At 36.1% G+C, this 25,367-nt stretch overlaps 1 protein-coding gene across 1 annotated transcript in view; it reads left to right on the forward strand.

Annotated features, from left to right (window-relative positions):
• The window catches only part of LOC124361915 (LIM domain only protein 3-like), a 108,131-nt gene that overhangs the window by 56,070 nt on the left and 26,694 nt on the right, over positions 1-25,367 (forward strand). The window contains exon 3 of the mRNA XM_046815978.1: positions 23,709-23,775. Within this exon, the coding sequence (XP_046671934.1) occupies positions 23,709-23,775 (67 nt within the window). The remainder of the gene's footprint in view (positions 1-23,708; positions 23,776-25,367) is intronic.

A 25,367-nucleotide genomic window follows, 5' to 3' on the forward strand; every position in this document is an offset into this window, starting at 1 on the left:
TTTCTACTAAGTTTAATTGTAGCCATAATGAAGTTTTGTTATAAAGATTTTCAATGTAATTTATGGTAATGATATTTTCCAAAATTATGTATCGGTATTTGTGAACTCATCTTCGTAATAACCCATTAACCAAATCGTAATATATTTATTTAAGGGATTGGGTAGTACTTAATTCCCTCTGTGAATATTGTGACATTTATTATTGTTTTACATAATTATGATACTTGTTCCTAATTAAAAATACATTTTCCACGGCTAGTTAATTTATTAATTGTAACTATAACTATTCAAATTATGAGGAGCAAAAAGTTGGAACAATAAATAGTTGTTATTTAAATGTAGTTTTAATACTTCCAAATCGTGGTCTAAATAAAGGATATAAACCAAATCAAGGGTTCGATAAAGATATATGTAGAAATAAATAACTAAGTTACTACAATAACAAAATGATGACAGTAATAGTCTGAAAGTTGAAGTTAAATCGATATTACTAGTGAATTGATGATGCAAGTTATTATTTTCTTAGGTTTGATGCTTCTAATATATTAGTAAGTATGACTCCAACAACTAGCAGAAACAGGTATTGTAGAGAAATTGTCAAAGAAAATTGTTATGTTTCCTTCTCAGACATATTATTCTAAGTTATAGTTAAAGTCAAATTCTAGATTTTTTTGGCAAATAATTTTTTATTTATTTTTATTTATTATAAGCTTCACATAGGTTTATAGTTTTCAGCATAGCTAAAGATAAACCTATGAATTTTCAATGTTTAAAAATAAACTAATAAACATAACTAATCAAGTAATAGTTACATATCTGCAAAGCTTAGTAAGCTTAGTCTAAAAATTCAATAATAGGAACTAGTAAACAACTGTTATTCATTTAAGTATTCATCAACTGAATAGCATGCCCGGTTAATGAGGTAGCATTTTAGGGAAGGTTTAAATGCATTTATGGATTCTCCCTCTTTAGATTTGGAGGTAATTTATTATGGATTTTGAGAGCTGAATAATAAGGACCCTGCTCAAATAGTTTTAATCGATGTATGGGGTTATTGTTAGGGTTGATTTCTGTTGTTATAATGGTGAAATACTTGGGTTTTTTAATAAGAGTTGTTATTAGTTTTACATAGTAATAGGGTTTCTAAAATATATAGAGATGGTAAAGTGAGAATGTTATGGTTTTTAAAAAGTGGTTTGCAGGATTGCCTCTTTTGAAGTTTGAACATGATTCTAATAATATATTTCTGAGTTTGAAAATTTGTTTGAAATTGTTTGATAGTTTTGTTTTGTTTTTGTTTTGAAAATTTGTTTTGATAATACCGAATTTCCCCAGTTATTAAAGTTTGGGATTTAAATTTTGTAAACTAAGGGATAAACACAATAGCAAGACCTATATCAGTATAGAATAAACTAAATTTAGCATTTATAAATAAAAAACACACAATTATTATTAAACTGTTACTTGAAACTACACAATTAAAATAATTTTAATAACACTATTATCACTATTATTGCGTGAGCGTTTATCTAAAACACGCTCCTTTTGATAATTTCTATTTTAATAAATGTCTTAAAGAAGTTTATTTTTTAATTTAATTCCCATAGTTTTGAAACCAAGTAAAGATTGTCTTTTTTGTTATATCTTTAGGTATGCATAATTAACAAAACAACAATTAAAAGCTATACTGCTGCAATTGAGCCAGTTTAAGGCCAATTTTAATTAAAACTCGAGCATTAACTACGTAATAGAGCTGATTCCCAAGAGTATACAGATGCAAAAATGAATTTATGATCTATGAACTTTAAAGTAAAAAACACACGAGAATCGTTAAAGGAAGCGAAAGAGGGTGTTTGTAAATATTAACATGCGTTACAGAAGTTTATCATTCAAGGGGCTTGAAAATATCATTTCTGTATCTTTGTCTGTCTGCACAATATCTTGAGAACAAACAGATCTATATATTTTTAATTTTGGATGATGCTTCATTTGTGTTCACGTAAGCAAACAGCGAGTACGATGATGGCGAATGATACTCAAATGATACTCAAATGATACATTGGGATTTTGATGCGCTTTAGTTTTCCATGATGGTAACGACAAATTGCAGAATAAACATTTTGTGAAGAATCTCAATGCAAGAATATGGCATTAAACGTCACATAGAAACATATGTAGCCTAAACAATTAACTAAACACTTGAAAAGTTGCATGTAACCTTAGCGAAGTCTTTTTGCGATACTTGGTGATATAATTAATTGTAGTTAGCCAAGAATCGATTTTAATGACTAAAATAAAATAGGTTTTATATCTTACCGTCAATCTAATCCAAATTCATGTGTTCTTATGGTTATGGTGACATGTTTCGAAGGTTCACCTTCATAGCCAGACCTCAGTAGCCGTGGTGGTGGATGGCTTTATCATGTAACATGACACATACACGACCATATCACATGGCAAATACACGATCATATCACATGGCACATACACGATCGCGCGTTCAGTATCGTGTTTGCTGACCAAACACGATTAGGTCATTACCGCGCTTCACACGATCGTTTTTTGTCTATGTATGTGATATTGATTTATTAGTATGTATATTGTGTTGTGTTGTGTCAATTTTCTATGACAAAGCCTTCCACCACCTCGGCTACTGAGGTCTGACGATGAAGGTTAACCTTCAAAGCATGTCACCGTAACCATATGTGGCCACATTTGGAACTTGGATTGGATCGACGGCAACGGTAGGATATAAAACCTATTTTATTTTAGTCATACTTGGTGTGGCATACTCCGATCTTGCTTATATAACAAACAAGCTAGTCCACTTTGTCAGCACAATTGAAATACACCTTATATACTAGGGAACAAACACAATTCACAATTTACTGGGTGTTAACTAGATTGTGAACTGTGCGACAATTTAAGAGTACAAATATTATGTATTGACGTTTTAGCTTCCAATTAACTGAGTTTATAGTGCACTACGCATCGATGTGTCTACTCTTTGAGTAAAGTGACTTTACTGACAGAGTAAGCTCCAGTAAGAGGATGAGCTTAACTGGTTGTCAGTGTATAGTGCGTGATGAAAGAAACGTTTCAGACAATATATTAATACTTAGCATGTGTCTGTTACATATGCCTGTTATACATTTAACATATACTATAAGCGATTATATGGATACTTCAAAATATTAAAAATGAGATACTGTGTTTAGTACAATACTGACTTCTCAACAGTCGTAACCACAAAAAAGAGAAGTTGCTCAATTGTGTAGATTGTATTAGGTATATGGAATGGAATTTATAGAACTATCCGGATTGGTGTACTGGGTTTCCAGATTGTCAGCGTACACGTTCTGTGGAGCCCAGGCGGTATTGCCCATTCTACCAGCGTACAGGCACTCTAGAGATCAAGTTCTTTTCCAGACTGTCAGCGACCAAGCTCTCTGGAGCCCAGGCGGTATTGTCCATACTACCATCGTACAAACACTCTAGAGACAAAGTCTTTTTCGTACTATCAGCGTACAAGCCCTCTGGAGCCCAGGCGGTATTGCCCATTCTCCCAGCGTACAGGCACTCTAGAAACCAAATTCTTTTCTCTAGAATATCAGCGAACAAGCCCTCTGGAGCCCAGGCGGTATTGTCCATTCTACCAGCGTACAGGCACTCTAGAGACCAAGTTCTTTTTCCAGACTATCAGCGAACAAGCTCTCTGGAGCCCAGGCGGTATTGTCCATTCTACCAGCGTACAAGCACTCTAGAGACCAAGTTCTTTTGACTAGACTATCAGCGAACAAGCTCTCTGGAGCCCAGGCGGTGTTGCCCATTCTACCAGCGTACAAGCACTCTAGAGACCAAGTTCTTTTGACCACACTATCAGCGAACAAGCTCTCTGGAGCCCAGGCGGTGTTGCCCATTCTACCAGCGTACAAGCACTCTAGAGACCAAGTTCTTTTGACCAGACTATCAGCGAACAAGCTCTCTGGAGCCCAGGCGGTGTTGCCCATTCTACCAGCGTACAAGCACTCTAGAGACCAAGTTCTTTTGACCAGACTATCAGCGAACAAGCTCTCTGGAGCCCAGGCGGTGTTGCCCATTCTACCAGCGTACAACCACTCTAGAGACCAAGTTCTTTTCTCTAGACTATCAGCGAACAAGCTCTCTGGAGCACAGGCGGTATTTCCCATTCTACCAGCGTACAAGCAGTCTAGAGACCAAGTTCTTTTGACAAGACTATCAGCGAACAAGCTCTCTGGAGCCCAGGCGGTATTTTCCATACTACCAGCGTACAAGCACTCTAGAGACAAAGTTTTTTTCCCAGACTGTCAGCGACCAAGCTCTCTGGAGCCCAGGCGGTATTTTCCATACTACCATCGTACAAACACTCTAGAGACAAAGTTTTTTTCGTCCAGACTATCAGCGTACACGTTCTCTGGAGCCCAGGCTGTATTGTCCATACTACCATCGTACAAACACTCTAGAGACAAAGTTTTTTCGTCCAGACTATCAGCGTACACGTTCTCTGGATCCCAGGCGGTATTGCCCATACTACCAGCGTACAAGCACTCTAGAGACCAAGTTTTTTTTCCAGACTGTCAGCGAACAAGCTCTCTGGAGCCCAGGCGGTATTGTCCATACTACCATCGTACAAACACTCTAGAGACAAAGGTTTTTTTCGTCCAGACTATCAGCGTACACGTTCTCTGGATCCCAGGCGGTATTGCCCATACTACAAGCGTACAAGCACTCTAGAGACAAAGTTTTTTTTTCAACCAATACACGGAATAAATTGCTCATAACTCATTGTGGTAATTTTTACTTAACCAGGACGAAGTGTTGGCTAAAGTTTGGAACAGTAGAAATTAATATTCAGCTATGCGAGTAAAACATAAATTATTGCTCCCTTTGGGTTTTTAAGAGTTGGAAATCAAATCTTATGTGTATGGACCGGTTTGCAGAATATTACGTTATTATTGGGGTAAGTTCTTCGCTCATAAAGTTGGTACTTTATTTGTCAACAATAGAGTTTATTGTTAAAAAAAAAACGTTAATTGTTAACGTTAAGTGTGCAGCACTACTTCAGTTATATTGGGACTTATACGAGATAAAACATTCTTAAACTAAATTAAATAATACTTAAGATCTTATACCGTTGTTATAAATAAACTTCATTACCTTATACAAGTTTTGGCCCTTAGTCTACTCGGTAGGCGTACAAAGGTTTGCTCTTATAAAAGTCTAAGTAGGGCTGAAACGAGCCGTATACGCTACTTAAACATAATGTAGTTGCCGGGTAGAGTTCGGAGGGGCGCAGCCAAGTTTTGATTGAAAATAATAACTACCTAGGGGCGCCATGAACTACATTCAGCGTTTAGTGGCATCTAACTCACTCGGCCATTACGGCGTATTGTTGTAATTAGCGCGGGTTTCTCTCAGACTGCGGCACATCACATGTGTGAGTTGCGGGCATGAGTGATAACAATACTCTCTACATTAGCGATGTAAAATTGTTACATCAATACGAACCTTTGCATGTGATTATGGCTACGTCACATATGAACTTAGAGGAACCCATGAACATTCACTAGAGTGGAGCACATTGACTACCAATACCTGTACACTTGTTTTAATACGTTGGAATATGTTTTATAGTTGTAACTTATTGATTATTCTGTCATTATGTGGTGCTGGTTTCGAATGTTGTTTTATATTGTTGAACTTTCCAGTCACTAATCAGTGCGCACCTTAACAAAGTCACCTTACAGATATATAGGAGTAAGGACTATACCAAGGGCAATCCCCAAAACTTATGCTGAGGTCCTTCGCAGTACAACCACGTAATAAATGGTATAACGAATACAGGCCACCAAGAGCAGCTCTATTACACTGTAAATGGTATAACGTATACAGGCCATCAAGAACAGCTCCCCTACATTGTAAATTGTATAAAGAATACAGGCCACCAATAGCAGCTCTACTACATTGTAAACGGTATAAATTATACAGGCCACCAAGAGCAACTCTATTACACTGTAAATGATACAAATTATACAGGCCACCAAGAGCAGCTCTACTACACTGTAAATGGTACAAAGTATACAGGCCAACAAGAGCAACGCTACTACACTGTAAATAGTGTAAAGTATACTGGCCACAAAGAGCAGCTCTACTACACTGTAAATGGTACAAAGTATACAGGCCACCAAGAGCAACTCTACTACACTGTAAATGGTATAAAGTATACAGGCCACAAAGAGCAGCTCTACTACACTGTAAATGGTATAAAGTATACAGGCCACAAAGAGCAGCTCTACTACACTGTAAATGGTACAAAGTATACAGGCCACAAAGAGCAGCTCTACTACACTGTAAATGGTACAAATAAAATAAATAAATAAGGCCTTTATTCTTGAGCGGATTTCAGTTTACAATCTGTTTTACAAATCGACTCACGTCAAACTAATCATAACAGTACAATTCGTATTTTAAAACTGTGACACCCAAATATTGCGTGCTGGTAATTTACATAGAAAATTCATACTTAAACAAGAATACATCATTAAGGTACCTATACAGTTTTAACTTCCTTTGTGAAAGTTTTAACAGACAAAGTCTTTATAACTGGTGGTAAGGCATTGTACTCCTGGGGTCCAAAGTACGAGAAGGACCTTTTTTCAAAGTATACAGGCCACCAAGAGCAACGCTACTACACTGTAAATGGTACAAAGTATACAGGCCACCAAGAGCAGCTCTACTACACTGTAAATGGTACAAAGTATACTGGCCACAAAGAGCAGCTCTACTACACTGTAAATGGTACAAAGTATACAGGCCACTAAGAGCAACTCTACTACACTGTAAATGGTACAAAGTATACTGGCCACCAAGAGCAGCTCTACTACACTGTAAATGGTACAAAGTATACAGGCCACTAAGAGCAACGCTACTACACTGTAAATAAATGCTATACCGATTACACGATCCTGGACGCAACATATCAATGTAATAATACATAGTATAATGAGTACAGGAACTCGTAACCACGTAATAAATGTTACATCGAGTTCAAGTATTCTAGGCAGCTCTACCACACTCTAAATAAATGGTATACTGGATTTGATGAGCTCTGCCGCAAGACGTTCACGTAACAATACATGGTATATTGAGTAGTTATATCGAATCTTCCGTAGTGATACTACGACATATAAAGAATATTGGGTACAGAAGTGTTACCGTTATGCTTGCTACGTTTAGGGCAAAATCACTGTTTCTGCACGAAAGCACATATTGACATGTAGAGTATAAGAGACATGTCCTAGCATGTCAATGGCTTGCGGTATAATTGGTTGGAGTAGTCCTACAAGTTTGATGACAAAACCTGACCAGCTGTTACGTGTTACTGTTATGTGACACGTTAACGTTCCTATTAACATTCAACGAAAATGAGGAACTTTCAGTTAAATTTATAACTTATATTTATTGTTGATCAAAAGTTATCATACAAGTATATTGATAACAAGTACAATACAATAGGTATTAATGTTCACGCTCAGTAGATATTGCACTATCCAGAAGTGCTACGAGATCAACTGTAAGAGTGTTTTGTCAACCGTAACTATAAATAAATAATTCCTCTTATCCACGCGTTCCTTTTAGCTGAAAAGCTCTCCACCGCGCTCGGAGAGTAAACCTCAAGACAGTACATTATCGGAAGTGGATGGATCCCATAAAGAAAGTAGTGAGGGAAAGCGATACGTTCGGCTTTAATATTCTTAAAAGCGGGTAGATGTATTGGAAGTGAAGGTAATACAGTCATTAGCCGATAGCCCTCCATTATCAGATTGCATCGACCGTCCCGTACCAATTTCGCTCTAACTTTATCTGATTTAATCTCACCACATTACAAAATTAGTTCACCCTATCGTCCGAACAACCGGGCTAATTCCCGGGCCGGGCGTCCAATTAAGTTTTAATACGGAGGAGAAGTGCGAGCTACTCGGTGTGGGCGAAGGGGTAGCTTAGTCTATAATTCATAGAGAGCGCTTTTAAGAAGATTGGCGCTGCGATCGCAATTTGTTTAATGGCGCCGGATCGGATTGGATCGGTTGTCTGCGTTCAATCATCTGTAATTGGTACAAGTCGCCCGCTCGCCGCAAGTATCACTGCCGTAATTACACGGTGTCACCCTCCCTCCCCCTCACATCCCCCACCCCCTCGTTATGTGACATATGGAAAAACTGATAGATCATTATTTCTTGAGGGTCGGTCGTGGCTTTCCCTTCTACAGCAATTTGTGCGAGATTATATCTGCCGTAGTTCCCTTGTTAATACCGCCACTGCCAAACGCAGAATACTGCACAGAAATCCCCTCGAGTTCTTTGATCTGTGCCTCATTATACTGTAGCAATGACGTCCACTTTGTCGATACTACACTGTGTCAGCTCCTCCACCAGACGAGCCACAGCATCGATACTCAATCGATTACTGACGTGCAATGTATATATACAGATACCTTCCTATAGTGCCTCATTATACTGTAGCAATGACGTCCACTTTGTCGATACTACACTGTGTCAGCTCCTCCACCAGACGAGCCACAGCATCGATACTCAATCGATTACTGACGCGCAATGTATATATATATATATATACAGATACCTTCCTACAGTGCCTCATTATACTGTAGCAATGACGTCCACTTTGTCGATACTACTACACTGTGTCAGCTCTTCCACCAGACGAGTCACAGCATCGGTAATCAAATTACTGGCATGCAACGTATGTATACAGATACCTTATTGTATACTGTAGCACTGTCGTCTTTATCGAAACTACACTGTCAGTTCCTCGGCCAGACGAGTCACACCATCGATACTCAATCGATTACTGGCATGCAACGTATGTATACAGATACCTTATTGTATACTGCAGCACTGCCGTCTTTATCGAAACTACACAATGTCAGTTCCTCGGCCAGACGAGTCACACCATCGATACTCAATCAATTAATGGCAATGCAACGTATGTATACAGATACCTTATTGTATACTGTAGCACTGTCGTCTTTATCGAAACTACACTGTCAGTTCCTCGGCCAGACGAGTCACACCATCGATACTCAATCAATTACTGGCATGCAACGTATGTATACAGATACCTTATTGTATACTGTAGCACTGTCGTCTTTATCGAAACTACACTATGTCAGTTCCTCGGCCAGACGAGTCACACCATCGATACTCAATCAATTACTGGCATGGCGACGTATGTATACAGATACCTTATTGTATACTGTAGCACTGTCGTCTTTATCGAAACTACACTATGTCAGTTCCTCGGCCAGACGAGCCACAGCATCGATACTCAATCGATTACTGACGTGCAATGTATATATACAGATACCTTCCTACAGTGCCTCATTATACTGTAGCAATGACGTCCACTTTGTCGATAGTACACTGTGTTAGCTCCTCCACCAGACGGGCCACAGCATCGATACTCAATCGATTACTGGCATGCAACGTATGTATACAGATACCTTATTGTATACTGCAGCACTGCCGTCTTTATCGAAACTACACTGTCAGTTCCTCGGCCAGACGAGTCACACCATCGATACTCAATCAATTACTGGCATGCAACGTATGTATACAGATACCTTATTGTATACTGTAGCACTGTCGTCTTTATCGAAACTACACAATGTCAGCTCCTCCACCAGACGAGTCACACCATCGATACTCAATCGATTACTGACGTGCAATGTATATATACAGATACCTTGCTATACAGTGCCTCATTATACTGTAGCAGTGACGTCCACTTTGTCGATACTACACTGTGTCAGTTCCTTGGCCAAACGCGTCACACCATCGATACTCAATCAATGACTGGCATGCAACATATATGTACAGATACCTAGGTATAGTGCCTTATTGTATACTGTTACACTGTCGTCTTTATCGATACTACACTGTGTCAGTTCCTCGGCCAAACGAATCACACCATCGATACTCAATCAATGACTGGCATGCAACATATATGTACAGATACCTAGGTATAGTGCCGTATTGTATACTGCAGCACTGCCGTCTTTATCGATACTACACTGTGTCAGTTCTTCGGCCAAACGAGTCATACCATCGATACTCAATCAATTACTGGCATGCGACGTATGTATATAGATACCTTGCTATAGTGCCTTATTGTATACTGCAGCACTGCCGTCTTTATCGATACCTCATTTTATCGATTTTTAGTCAATTATTGACAAACTACGTTTACATATAAATAAGTGCCTTTTATACCAAAAACATTTTTTCTTATACATTATTACATTAAATATTGTAGCAATAAAGTAAAGCATACACAACAATAGGCATCTAAAATAACCGTTGTCTATTACTAAACTATTATATTTCAATCAAATACTTGACGTGTTATAGTAAGACCTTAAAGTGGTAGATTGAGAAACTGTAAAGCACGCCCAGTCACACCACCGTGTATTGAAGAACAACAGTGAAGAGAGGTAATTTATACTTTGCGTATGTGTAATATATAGTAGATAGTATATGAAGGTTTATATTATTATCGCTTACTTACTAAGTTCTACATAACTCCGGAATGTCAGCGCCATCTTTACGCCCTTTTCGAGGCAAAAGGGCGTAAACGTTGTACTGTTATAACCCTCAATTCTTCTTGACATCAGGTTTTTATTAAAGGTTCCAAGATTTCTTATACAAAATTCACATTGGTTTAGGTAATAATATTTACTTTGGCAAAAATTCACAACAGCAATTTGTTTTTTACGTTAACAAATTTTCATGCTAAAAGTAAAAATTATTTCCTTTAACTACAAGTGAATTATTTATATCTTTTATTTTACTTGTAATATGCAAATAAGCAAAAAAGTCTCATTACAAGGAAAAGTGCAAACTAGGAATATGACAAAAAACAGCTTCGTCAATTTGACAAATGACAGAATCAATTATAGGATTAGAATAATTAATTATCAGACTCCTTTTAATGACACTTTAGTTAATGAGGTACTAATTGACTATCTCATTATACGACAATTACTGGAACAACCAAGGGAGCTTAAATAGTAGATTTAATTGCTTCATTCATTGATATCAGCCAATTATAAACAAACGTGTAAATTAAACTGTTACAAATCCAATTATTCGCCAATATATAGATTCAGCTTTACGGTTACAATATTTGGATTACTGTCGCTATGACGTTGCACAAAATAGTACTCAATCTGAAATTCGTCCACAGAGCTTCAATGGATTATCGGGTTATTAATCAAATTGTCTGTAATAAATTACACGCGTATATACATTTCTAATATGATTTCGATTATTATGTAGCTTATTACTAGTATACAAAATGTACGCATTCTGCGTACGCTAATTATACGCCCGTGCATTTGTGAGACCTGTACCTATAATTTATACGTAGGTGTTGTAAATATTAAACTTGCAACTTGTGGAAAAGTAACACAATATCGTCACTCGAAATTATTTTTGAAACATTTGGATTGTGCACGGTTGTAATTTTTACATCCAACCTCAAACGTTAGGCCTACTAAAAAAGAAACACAACGTTTCGAGAACAGATATCTGACTTCTTTTTCAGGTGTCTAATTTTAAAACATAATTTTAACGTAAAAAAGAAGACAATGTAACACTCCTTTGTGTAAAGAGTATTATTGAGCGTGGATGATCCTAAAGTATAACAGAGTTTCGGACATTTATCATCGTTATTTGTTACAAGTCTCTCGCCGCCTCTGGTGTGTGTAGCGCGTGCTGTGTGTGCTCCTACTGACTGGTGCGGACTTTCCTTTATATGCGTGAGATTTTAAAGTGCAACGTGTTTAGTTGCATTTTGGCTTGGTAAGTTTACTCCGTCCATTGAATGGTTTTCATTTTTGTGTACATTTAGGTTTTTTTATTCCTGAAGAAGAGGATGGATTTCGAAATGTTGTGTTATATTTTTATAATATACCAACGGTTGCAAATGGCCGAAATAGTAATATCCTTTCAATTTAACATTTTTCACTAATCCCTAGCCCTTCTGTCTTTTGTCCTATTATAGCTACGCCATCAAGCTTCTTATACAGACCTTCGCGATAGCGCGGTACTTCCTGGTTTGTCGTATCCTTCCAGTATAATTTGTTCAAAAAAATATATATAAATATGTGTGTGTGTGTGTGTGTGTGTGTGTTTTGATTTATTTTTCTATTTCGGTTTATTGACATAAATCCAGTACTCAACATACCATTTATTTCTGTATTTTGTCGTTTATAGATATTAATCCTGTACTCAACATACCATTTATTTATGTATGTGGTCGTTTATCGATATTAATCCTGTACTCAACATAACATTCATTTCTGTATGTGGTTGTGGTTGTTTATCGACAGGACTCCTGTGCTCAACACACCACATGTATATGGTACACACCATTTATTTCTGTATATGGTAGTAGTTTATCGACAGGACTCCTGTACTCAACATACCATTTATTTCTGTATGTGGTTGTTTATCGATAGGACTCCTGTACTCTGCATACCATTCATTTCTGTATGTGGTTGTTTATCGATATTAATCCTATACTCAACATGCCATTCATTTCTGTATGTGGTTGTTTATCGATAGGACTCCTGTATTCTGTATACCATTCATTTCTGTATGTTGTCGTTTATCGATATTAATCCTATACTCAACATACCATTCATTTCTGTATGTGGTAGTTTATCGATAGGACTCCTGTACTCAGCATACCATTCATTTCTGTATGTGGTTCGTTTATCGATAGGACTCCTGTACTCAACATACCATTCATTTCTGTATGTGGTTGTTTATCGATATTAATCCTATACTCAACACGCCATTCATTTCTGTATGTGGTTGTTTATCGACAGGGCACTTGTACTCAACATACCATTTATTTTTGTATTTTGTCGTTTATCGATATTAATCCTGTACTCAACATACCATTTATTTATGTATGTTTGTCGTTTATAGATATTAATCCTGTACTCAACATAACATTCATTTCTGTATGTGGTTGTGGTTGTTTATCGACAGGACTCCTGTGCTCAACACACCACATGTATATGGTACACACCACATTTATGTATATGGTAGTAGTTTATGGACAGGGCACTTGTACTCAACATACCATTTAATTTCTGTATATGCTAGTAGTTTATCGACAGGGCACTTGTACTCAACATACCATTTATTTATGTATATGGTAGTAGTTTATCTACAGGGCACTTGTACTCAACAAACCATATATTAAGTGATCGAACAACTATGATAGTGTATATTTTTGGCGGTAAAAATATTTTTTCATTGTTTTCCACGTTCCAAGTTGAGCTACTAATGTCGTTTCCCCTAACACGTAGTCAAAACATGCTTTTCATACATTTCATGAATAATATTAAGTATAACTTAGTTTTATTTAATAGCATTTGTTCATGAACCAAGTAAATTAGGGAGATATTTAAAATTAGGGTGTCAATGCTACAGTATACCTGTACATTGTTATAAAACTATGGGTGTTCTCCGCGTATAAACCATCTCAAAATCTAAAAGACGAAGTGATGTCTTATTAATCAGCTTAGGTGTACAGACCTGTCAGGAGCTGCTTCTACGTGACAGCTAATTATGCTAGTTAAATAACTTTTTGTTCGAGCCGTCTGACAACAGTGATACCTGAAGTGTGGAATTCTACAAAATTCCTTGTCGGTTATTTTTTTGGAGTTTATCTTAATGAAAAGAAGAATGTTTTTGCAGTTAGAATACTTTTGTTTCTTTTGCAATAACACAAGAATACTAAACATTATTACGTGTACTATGTAGAGGATGGTCAGTTCTAAAACATCTGGATGAAACCTGGAATATTAAACCCCAATCGGGTAATATTTATTAATAAATATTCCATCTCTCTTTTCTGTTTTGTTATTGAAGGGAGTGGCCGATCCCCTTTTAAGCCTACACCTCCAAACTAAACTAAACTTAAACAAAACTAAAAAGCTTGGTCCTGGCCTGGTTTTTTTGTCTTTTAATTTAGTACGTAAAATACTATAGTATGCATAAATAATAATAATTGTATACATAACGTAGTTATGGTAGGAAAGGTTGATTCAACTGAATTTTGATTTTAGCTCCAGTTCACCTTCCTTTTATTGCAGCGTCTTGTATCTGACGCTGTTTCAGACTTGACCCCTGGAATCTGGAGTCATGTTTGTCTAAAGAGGTCCAAAGAAAGTCGACGATGAAGAAACTCAAAACGAACATTTACATCATTTCGACATCAGAGACACCTATGAATAGGTGAAATGGTAGTCTCATTGTCTCATCAGGTATTCAATTCGTTTTGAGCTTCTTCGTCGTCGACTTTCTTTGGATCTCTTCAGTCGAATATGACTCCAGATTCCAGGAGTCAAGTCTGAGATAGCGTCAGATACCGGACACTGTAATAAATGGAATGCAAACTGGAGCAAAACTCAAAATTCAACTTTATATATCCCTTAAACAGGATTTACAAAAAATACATATGATAAAGATCACTTACAATATGTGACACATAATGCATCTAACAAAGAATATTAACAATTTACGGCTAACAGAACACTATTCTTTATTAAAAGAGACAAACAAAGTAGGATTCCTCCAAGGCGAGCCTGTTCAGAGGGTTCTCACATCATAATATGAGTAATGTTGAGCAACAAAAGTAAATCAAGTTAAAACACATACCAATTGTAGTGTAAAGTATATACATGAAATGAAAATATTGTAATAGTTTGGAGCTTCATCAAACGAATAGCGTATGGTATTGATACCATTAATCCACTTACAACAAAATCTAAAAAAGAAAAGTGGTTTAGAATCTAATACAAAAAATTCAAAAGTGCATGAAACAATCAACAACAAATTAAATACAGTAGTTACCAATATTAATGTAGAACTCTAGCAGAATGTAAATATGATTTTAAAAAGTAAGCAAATATACGTATAATATTTGCTTATACGTATATGATACGTATAGGACATAAATGATTACTGAGAACTATTTTTAAATTTATTAAACATTAAATTTTAAATATCATAGACCGCAAAAAACCCATATTTTTAGAGTTTTACCAAACGAATGAATTGTCGTCAAAACAGCTTTTAAAATGGAGCACATTCTCTTGGGATGAAATAAAATGTAATGTATAAGTATTTATTTTAACACTTAACTGCTGTTAAATGCAATTAAAATTTTTTTCTGGTTGAAGTTTTCTTTTTGCACTCACACAATTTTTCCTCTTCCTTCACCATCATCTCCCGTCTTGTATCACTGAGCTAATCAGATGTTATTGGCGTTTTATGTGAACTTGTCAATTTCAGATATACTTTTTAAGCTGCTTTCCAATTCGAATATTTTTTCATTTTATTTTTTTTAATAAAAAATAGACTCGCGTTCAGTTATCAATCTGCCTGTAGACTACATGTCGAGGATCGGTAATATTATGTTGCGATCATAGGTGGCATCAACCAAGTTCTACAAGAATCCGCAATCGGGCTTCACTTCTGTACATTGCTGACGACTCTGGATAAACACCGAATCAAAACATCGATACTATCTTTCGCTACACTATTTTGCATTTATTCACTCCACCGATTACACAATCCGGTTTAATTTATTTCATGCGCTGTGTTTATTTATTATTAATCCAATTTGCCGAATCGATCACCAAGGCCAACAGTCGTAATGAAAACTATGCATTACGCCCTCTATTTGTGTAGTCCGGGTAGAAATTTTGTTTGTAAAGTCCAATCTAGTGAAAGGGCTATAATTAACTGACCGTGTAAATATTAGGCCAGACTGATAGCGGTTTACGGGGCCCCGAACATCGGGGGGGGGGGGGAGGGGTTCGGTGGCACGCACACATTCGGCGGGGAGGGTTTACACAAGTAATAACTGCAAAAATGGCGCCACTCTGTACTGCCAGATGTTCATTAATTAGTTAATTAATTCCCCATAGAGTGCGGGTTAATCTCATTAAAACCCGCCTTGTGTCGCTCCTGCCTCGCTAAGACAAGATAATGAGCCGGCCTCTTGCGTAGGTACGATACGTAGCGAAACCGTATTACGGCACTTCATTATTGGAACGCTTATTTCACAGATTTGATATCTCCGCCGCGCTTGCTGCGTCGCCCTCATGACACATTCACAACTTTAATGCGGATCAGAATAATTAGCTTTTGTACAGTGGGTCTTAATACGGCCAGGGAATTGCCGAGCCATTAATTGCCACGTGAATAACTCATTGCCGCGTTCTCGTCTCCAGCGTTGTAACGCGCGTAATTTACTTTCAAGTAAATAAACGTACAGGTCGATTGAAAACGGCTGGGAACTACCAGATAAACGTGTTTATGCAGACAACCGCACACGATAACGCTCGGGTTTACAAGTTTACTCGCAGTCACGTGATTGCTGCTAATATTAAGATTCGTGCTGATTGAAACGTGTATTTCAAGATTTTAATCTTCGCAGCAGCTCTACTACAGTGGCTTTGTTCACTAGTGGTTTGCTGGTCGGAATACTTTGATTGAATAAAATTCCAATTAATTCCTACTGTTACTAATACATAAAGACTTATCCTAGACTTAGCTTAGTATTGGCTTCCTGAAGGAAACAGGATTTTTCCGGACATTCGCCAAAATCAGTAACGCTACGTTTCGAGATCTGCAATCTGATCTCTTCTTCAGGTAATAACTAACCTAACACATGATTACAAACTAGGCTTGTAGAGCGTTGTGACACGCATTAGTTCAGGAATCACAACCACCATGTTGTGTGTCAACTTGACTAACTCTAAAACTAAACTCTAGCACTTAATAAAAAACTAAACATAACACTAACTATCCAAACTGAACTACTGAATACAGATCACAATAGGTCTGCATTCGCCGACCAACCACCAAAGAGTTTTGTAACAAAGAGGTACAAAATAGTTTTAAGTTGGGCACAATCAGGGCGGGGATGTTTTTACGTCCCGCGCGCGCGGTTATTTGTTTAATTAGCACCGACAATGACACACGATCGGCCGACAAGACCGATCAAAGTAAGGGTCACACAATGGGAGGTGGCTGCAGAATTAAACGCGTCCAAAGTAACCGCCGAGAAGTGACTACATGCGCTGTGGATGGTGCTCAGCTTTGGCCAGCCACCGCTCATTTCGGCCCTGGGCCACTTCACTCTCTGACTCGCGCTCTATGCAGTTTACACTGGCGGAACACTTTATACAGACAAAGTAGTGCGAGTGACTCGTAGCGGTAAATTAGTTCAGTGATGAAAGTAGGCGTCAAACGAAGAGCAAACAAACTCGTTTTAAACAGAACATCCGATCCAGTGACTCGCCATTCGCACGGGAATGCCGATCTTTTGAAAATACTAAATAATTTGTAATAAATCGTATGTGCTAGTCAGGAAGTTGTGTGTCAACTTCACTAACTCTAAAACGTACACTTAATAAAAACTAAACACGACACTGATCATTAAAACTGAACTACAGAATAAGGTCACAATAGGTTCGCATTCGTCGACCAACCACCTATTTTGAACCGTACGTATTTGAAAACTAATATATTAGTAACGAGTGTAAAGCATCGTATACCAGCAAACATGCAACATCTTAGTGTTAGTAACACATAATTGATACTTCAATTCTACACTACAAAATCGTATATTTCCAATAGATTTGTTGAAAAATTCATAAAGGCTTTCCACACCCACTCTGCTTCACATCCATACAAATAACGTAGCAAATCAAAAAGTGTTTAGTTCGATCCAATTGTGTGAGTTAGTTTACAACTAGAACAATATTGATGATTACTATAGTCACCCGCACGAAAGTAGTCCGTTGGTGGCTTGCGCATCTGAATCCCCCCACTACTTCCTTGCCCAACAGTTTTGCCAGTTTTACGCGTGTGGAAAATTACTTATCCGTCTCAACTTCCGTTTGAATAAAAAACATCCTGTTGTAACCGTAATACATATATTTATTGCATTTGTCTGTTTCTGAGACAGCATTTAAATCAAGCAGATGGTATGCGAGTAAAGCTACGTCATATCGGGAATAGCGATCTGGCAACACCGCCTCATACGTCATAGGACTATTTTCCTGCTTGTCCAGTAGAGCTATTTTTATTAAAACTGTCGAATAAACCCGTTGCGTTTAGTAAACGTAATTACGTCAATGGAGAAAGTTAAATCATAACGTTTAGATTACTTTTGACTTCAAAAAATTACATTACAAAAATACAGTATTGTAAATTTTGCAGTCAGTTTCTAACGCGTGCAATTTTCTTCTCTAATATTCACCAACGTTGCGACATAACCACTGATAGTCAATTTGGCCATGATTACAGTTCATTATCAGGAATCCCTGTGCAAATTTACCACTCCAGGCAAATTTACCTCCGATAGTTATAATGATCGGTGGACAGGTTTACCAACCCTGTCGTGTTTTACTATTATCAAAGATGACCGATTTGGAATGTTTCCACCGCTAAAAGTTCTGCGATGGTGAGTTTTTTTATGTTTTACACAAAGTTTCTTTGACTTAGGACCAAGGAGCCAGCTAGGGGGTCCAAGGGTTCCATCCGGATCCCCCCAAATTTTCAATTACTATTATTAGTAAACGATTATTGTTACTTAAATAATTCAGTATTACTGACATGTACTACTGAAAGACCGTTCTCAACAAAGGAACTGGGCAAGAACTTTTAAAGGAACTAAATGAGGCCTTACTCTCTGACCATTACAAGATAAGTTGTCTGGACCCCCCTCCACGCCCAACATTTTTCCTGACTACGTTCTTTCTATAATTTTATCTCAAGACATGAACTATTTCCTTCAGAATATTGGTCATAAATAAATAAATAAATAAACAAGCTTTTCGTTGACGCGATCTTACATGCTCTTGAAACCGTACACTCAAGATACTAATTCTTTGTTTGAAGGTTATTTTTGACGATGGAAGGATTGTGAAGGAAACATGATTTTTCCGGACATTTGCCATCGTTCAGTGAAACAAGAAATCAGCTCCACTCCGTTTCGAGATCTGCAATCTGATCTCTTCTTCAGGTAAAGAACTAACCTAATACATGATTACAAACTAGGTTAAAATAAACAAATCTTACCAAAGCGTTGTGGCACGTCTAAGTCAGGAATCACAACCTACATGTTGTTTGTCAACTTCACTAACTCTATAAACATGCACTTAATAAAAAACTATACAAAAACATTAATCATTAAAACTTAACTACGGAATACAGGTCACAATACGTCTTCACTCGTCTACTAACCACCTACGACTGACCAGAGGGTCTAGCCAATGGTAATCGTCACGGCTGGCTAAAACAAGATGGCGGAAATAAAAGGGAAGGGGGACAGGAATGGGCCCTTTTTCGTTATTATTGGTTCATGCGAGATGAACTTCTTAAAACCATATTGTGACTCCGCATTGGTTTATTACAAATATCTGATCCGTTTGATACTTTTGGTTTTCTCTTTAGTTCATTTTTTAGAATTGGCAACCAAGATACTAAATTATACCTTCTTACTGTCATACCGCTTCGTAAATCTTCACAAGACTGTAGATATACTGTATTGTCGCTATAAAAATGAAAATATTAACTAATTTATTTAGTTAATAACTGGTTTATTTGTAACAGCATTATTTATTATGTTATTTGAAGCTTTCAGATACTTAAAATTTTCCAAAGACCTTGGTCGAATCAATGCATAACAAACACGAGTAAACCATTTTCAGCTCTCGGTGAATCTTTTTGACTCACAAAGATCTGGTATTATGCGGTATTGAATAAACTACTTGTTTCTTCCTCCCTGTTTACGGTCAAGGGGAACTGTTATGTCTTTTACGATCACCCACTTCCCAATATTATAGTCCCTGATTTTATTGTTAGTTTCAAAAAGTTCAATAATTTTACTGATCACTGCTGAATAAATGATTGCGTTCCTTCCTCTCTGTTTTATGGTCAAGTGGAACAGTTACTGTTGTTGCTGCTGCGATTACCCACTTCCGGTTATAATCCCTACATTAAGAACTGTTGAACTCGCATAGTGTGAGTGTTATACCGATCACTGTTAAATAAATCATTGTGGTTTCTTCCTCTCTGTTTTATGGTCAAGTGGAACAGTTACTGTTGTTGCTACTGCGATTACCCACTTCCGGTTATAATTTCTAGGTTAAGAATTGTTGAACTCGCATAGTGTGAGTGTTATACCGATCACTGTTAAATAAATCATTGTGGTTTCTTCCTCTCTGTTTTATGGTCAAGTGGAACAGTTACTGTTAGTGCTACTGCGATTACCCACTTCTCTTGATAGGATCCAACTTTCATTTCCATTACGACCTCTCCTTTTTCAGCGCGTATCTGACACAGTGTGTATTTTCTTATGAAATACATAAAAACGAATTATGCAGTGTAATAACGCTTCTACAACTAGTATCTCTGTTTTCTGTGTTAAAACGACACATTTCTAAATTATTTGAAATTTTTGAGGAAACTAAATTTGTATTAAGTATGAATTACTTATTTCCGTGCATTACATTTTAGTTATTTTTAATGTTTATGACATTATATCCTAGACCAATTTTGTGTATTACATAAAATCAAGCGATAATTCTCGATCAAAATTCCACGACAAGGAATAATAATAATATTTGTTTCATGTTAAGTAATTTCTAGAAACTCCTATATCTAGAAGCTCGTGTATCTATTTTAACACCGATTTGTCTAACCCCTCTGCCTGGATGCGGGGAATGGCTGGATCTCCAAGTCTGAAAATCTTGTTTAATGACGGTCTTTGCGATAAATTAGTGTGTATGGACGGATCTCGGTAAAACCCTTATAACGGGGTGTGTATCAAGCATTACGGCACATTATCGCTTGAAGAGGGGGCGGCTTGACGGCACAAACACCACTATGGGAGGAAATCAATTTCACGCCAAACTGAGCTTTGTGTACTCATCCAATTGTCGGTACAGTCATTTCACAAGGAAACTGTCTTCGCTAATGGATTTTGGATCGATTTTCAGCTTTTGTTTAGCCACGATCGTTATTAGGTTTATCGTTACACAGTTCTCATCCCCTGTGTGTACACAATTTTTACAATCTTAATGAAATAATGTTATATTATAAATAAATCATGATGTTTTGCAGCGGGATAAGGGTTATGCATTCCAAATTTAATAAATAATATAACACGTGTATGTTATGTATGATATAAATATATGAGTTTGATTGAAGCGCCATAACTTTAATAATTTAATTTCATCTTTAGAATTTTTTTAAGATTCTTTAAAATACAGTTTGCTTAGCGGTATTGTTTGCTTGTGATTTTGCTTTTGTTCTACGATTTTACGTTTTTCTTATCCAAACCAAAACGAGAACTAACTTAAAGAATGTAGATGACTATGGAAAAATATTTTTCATCGCCATGTTTAAGATAAATTTATTTTTATTTTAATATGTATAAAACACCTGTACCTTCAAGTAATTTTCAACGTCGAAATTACTATTTTAACAAACTTTGGCTACATACCAATATTATAAAGAAACTTCCAGTGATTTATCGATAAAACTCATGACCCTCATCAAACTTCATAGTCCGTCGACCGTTTAACATACAATTTTAACTTCTAGAGAAATCGGTAAAAAATTCCAAAATACAATAAATGACGCATAATATAAGCGATTATGGTGTCTTTCGTTCTTCGGATATTAATATATTACTTACATAATACATTTCTTTAGCTCCAATGGTCTAGAACATAAACGAAAACAACTCCACACCACTCTGTTGCCACTGTAGATGATGTTCCATTAGCCCAGCACAGCTAGCGAGATATTATTGGAAATTATTCATTAAGAACGTGTATCTAAAATATTAATCATATATCTCATCATATTATTATGAAGACAGAGGGATAAAAGTTTAAATGTGTTATTTATAATTCCTGTTTCTAATAAGTACAATTTTCGTAGCCTTGTACTGCATTGTTTTCTTGACGCGAAGAAGAATAGGATTTCACTGTACGCTATTGATTACTTCACTCACATCATGTGTTTCATTTTGGTCAGTACACAACTATAACTGAGTAAACTCCTCAAAAAAGGCTTAGTAAACAAAGGATGATAGGATTGGACGATGGCTCTTAACAGCTGAAAAAACGAAAACACCGAAATCCCTAAAATATTATATACGTTCAGGATGGTGATGTGGGCGGGAATACTTCCTGTCGGAGGGAATTCATGAAAAGGAAATATGCTATCAGGAATATTTCTTTAACCCTGAAAAATTCCTAAAAATTGGGAAATTATGCAAATTTTTACATTTTGAATATTTTAACACTAAGAATTTTAAAACTTAGTTAAATCTTAGTAAACTTAATAATTCATACATTTTGATCCAAGAATGATTATTCCACGCATTAATGTATTATATAAACAATATCCTGGGAATTTGTAAAACTAAATGGATTTTGAATCCTAAACCGTTATTAAAAACTAAGCATTTCTAACAAATAATTTCTCCCTAGATCTCTTGATCGAAAATCCAAGGTCTAAATTATTCAAAAACTGCCTATTTTTTTATATATTCGCAGTATTTTATGTTTTTTTCAGATTTACAATTTGTAATTATTAGGCCAATTATGTCATACTATTTAAAGTTTTAATAAACAATACGGAAATTGAAACTTAATATATAGTATTTACATAACTTTTTGATCTTTAAAACGGCGAAAACAAAAAACAAATTTTTATTTTTAACAACGAGGTTAAGTCCAAATCATAAAACGTGAACATCTATGCAAAATATTTTGTTTGTAATTTAAAATAGAAAGTTGGAATGCTAAAATAAAAGACAGTATAAACATAAAAAACTCATTAAGTTGATCATAAGCTATGGTTAAAGTGCTATTAAAGGCAGTTTAATTACAATGAGCTTTAATGGGGAAATTCTTCTTACAAGGAAAAATGCAGCTTTTACAGGAAGAGCCATGCTGTTTTCTCAGTTGATAGTAGATAGAACCAGTTTTATTAGAACTTAAGTGAGAGTGTGAAATTGTTGGTTTTCATAACATTTTACATGTTTTATTCAATCAATAATAATATTTTTAAACATATAAGAGAATTTGTGTTGTGTTATTTTATCGCACAATTATCACATGGACCTATTAATTTGAGCGATTTCGCTTTAAAACGTATAAATTGCCACGAGATTTTTAAATTGTATTTTTATTTTATTATATTTCAGTTTTTGAGTGTGATTTAACTACATCATGACTGCTTTTGCCTATTAATTTACAGTTTTTCAGCCATCTTGCTAATTAATCGTAAATTCCTGGAAATTTATGAATTTTTGAAATATTACTGACATATTCCCTGGGAATATTTCCTTGATTTTAAACTCCCTGGAATTTTACATGAATAGTTTAGTTATCATACTGTCAGTTATTTATCATACTTTCAGTTTATTTTATCATACTTTCAGTTATTTATACTTTCAGTAACTACATATTATGAGATGCGATGTTGAGAAACTCATTATTTCTGGTCCTACACAATTTTGTGACAAAACGAAGTGACACGTTCTGTTGAATGTTCCAGGAATGAAGATGGAGTCTAAGGGGTGCACCCAGGACTGTGCAGGATGCGGCAAAACGATCGCTGAGAGGTTAGTCTCCAGAGGGTGTAACATTTATTTAGTTATGGAAATTGTTAATTTTATTACCTGTCCATTAAATAGAATTCTAATTCTAGAGCTTTTTCTTAGAAAGAATAGGTTTATAAGGTACCTTCGTTTCTGAAACAACTGTAATTATAATACAAAGCTCATATTAGTTGTGACTAGGGTACAACTGACAAATATCATTTGATACAGCACAATATACTGGTATTTAAGGGCACCCCGAGTCCCATTTACCGGTAATGTTAACTTTATGTCACATATGAAACTATATATCTCTGGACCAGACTGCATAGAGATACCTTTTTTATATATTGGTTTATTGTGCAGTTCCACAGAGGTAATCAAATATTTTCATAAAAACTGAATTTATGTTTTAAAAATTAAGGTTTTTATTTTTAACTTTTTTATGGTAAATTGATTGAGTTAGAAACTATCTAAGGAATTAGATATATGCACTGTTAATATGCCATAAAAGGTACTTTCTGATTAAACGGAGGCCACCGATAACAAACGGGATTTAGCAACTTTGGGTGGGCAGTTACACAATAAATACTAACGGTTAGGTTTGGTTAGTTAGGTTGGTTAGCTTAGGTTAGAAACCTAAATCGCCTAACCACAACAGCCGCAGCGTGCTTTGAATAGGTGGCCTCCGTTTAATCAGAAAGTACCTATAAAAATTTCATAGATCTAAGTTTAACGGTTTTTGAGATACGTGACACCAAACTTAAAAAATACAAATTACGGGAAATTACAAAAAACTATAATAAACTAACATAGGCATAATAAATTATGAAGTAAATTTACCTTTAGTGTAAGCCAGCACCATATGGTGGGTTGTCAGGGTCCTCCTGGTATAGGTCATCTAACCTTCTTTTTGTCAAAGTCCTGTTCCTGCCGGATTTTTTTTCCAGTTCTGTCGTCGCTTTTTTCCGCTCTACGAACGCGATCAAAATCCAAACATTTTATCTACAACAGCATATTCTGTCCTACTTTCAATCCTAAATTCTCAAGAACTCTGCACTTACTTGAGTAGTCTTCATTGAATGACAAAACTGCTTCAAATGTACCAAATTTTAATGTTGAAAGAGTGACAAAATACTTTTTGGGAATGCGAGTCCAGATAAGATTATTGAGGGACTCGTTGAGGTTCTGTGGTTTGTCTTTGAGGCATTTCCCAAGCAACTGAGGGTCAGCAAGGCTCCTGAGTATAGGTGTTATCTTCAGCATTACTACTTCTGGTACATGGAAGTGTTTGACTACTTGTTACTAGTAACTCTTGTTTATATGTTTGATGTTATATAAACAGTACAAGTACCACATTCTCACAAAAATCGTCTGAAATAAGGTTGCAGATGTTAATTTTTTTCAAATATATATTTCATATAATATATACATATATATATTATATGAAATATACCATAAATATATACGTTACCATATATACCATATACCATATGTATATACCATATATATATACGTTAAATTGTATAAATGCCAATAGCCTTATTTAATTTCAATAAACATTGAATCACAAAAAGTACTTGCTCCGCCGGGAGTCGAACCCGGATCTCTCACTT

Source organism: Homalodisca vitripennis, chromosome 5 (genome assembly GCF_021130785.1).
Source record: "Homalodisca vitripennis isolate AUS2020 chromosome 5, UT_GWSS_2.1, whole genome shotgun sequence".
NCBI classification, from domain to species: Eukaryota; Metazoa; Arthropoda; class Insecta; order Hemiptera; family Cicadellidae; genus Homalodisca; species Homalodisca vitripennis.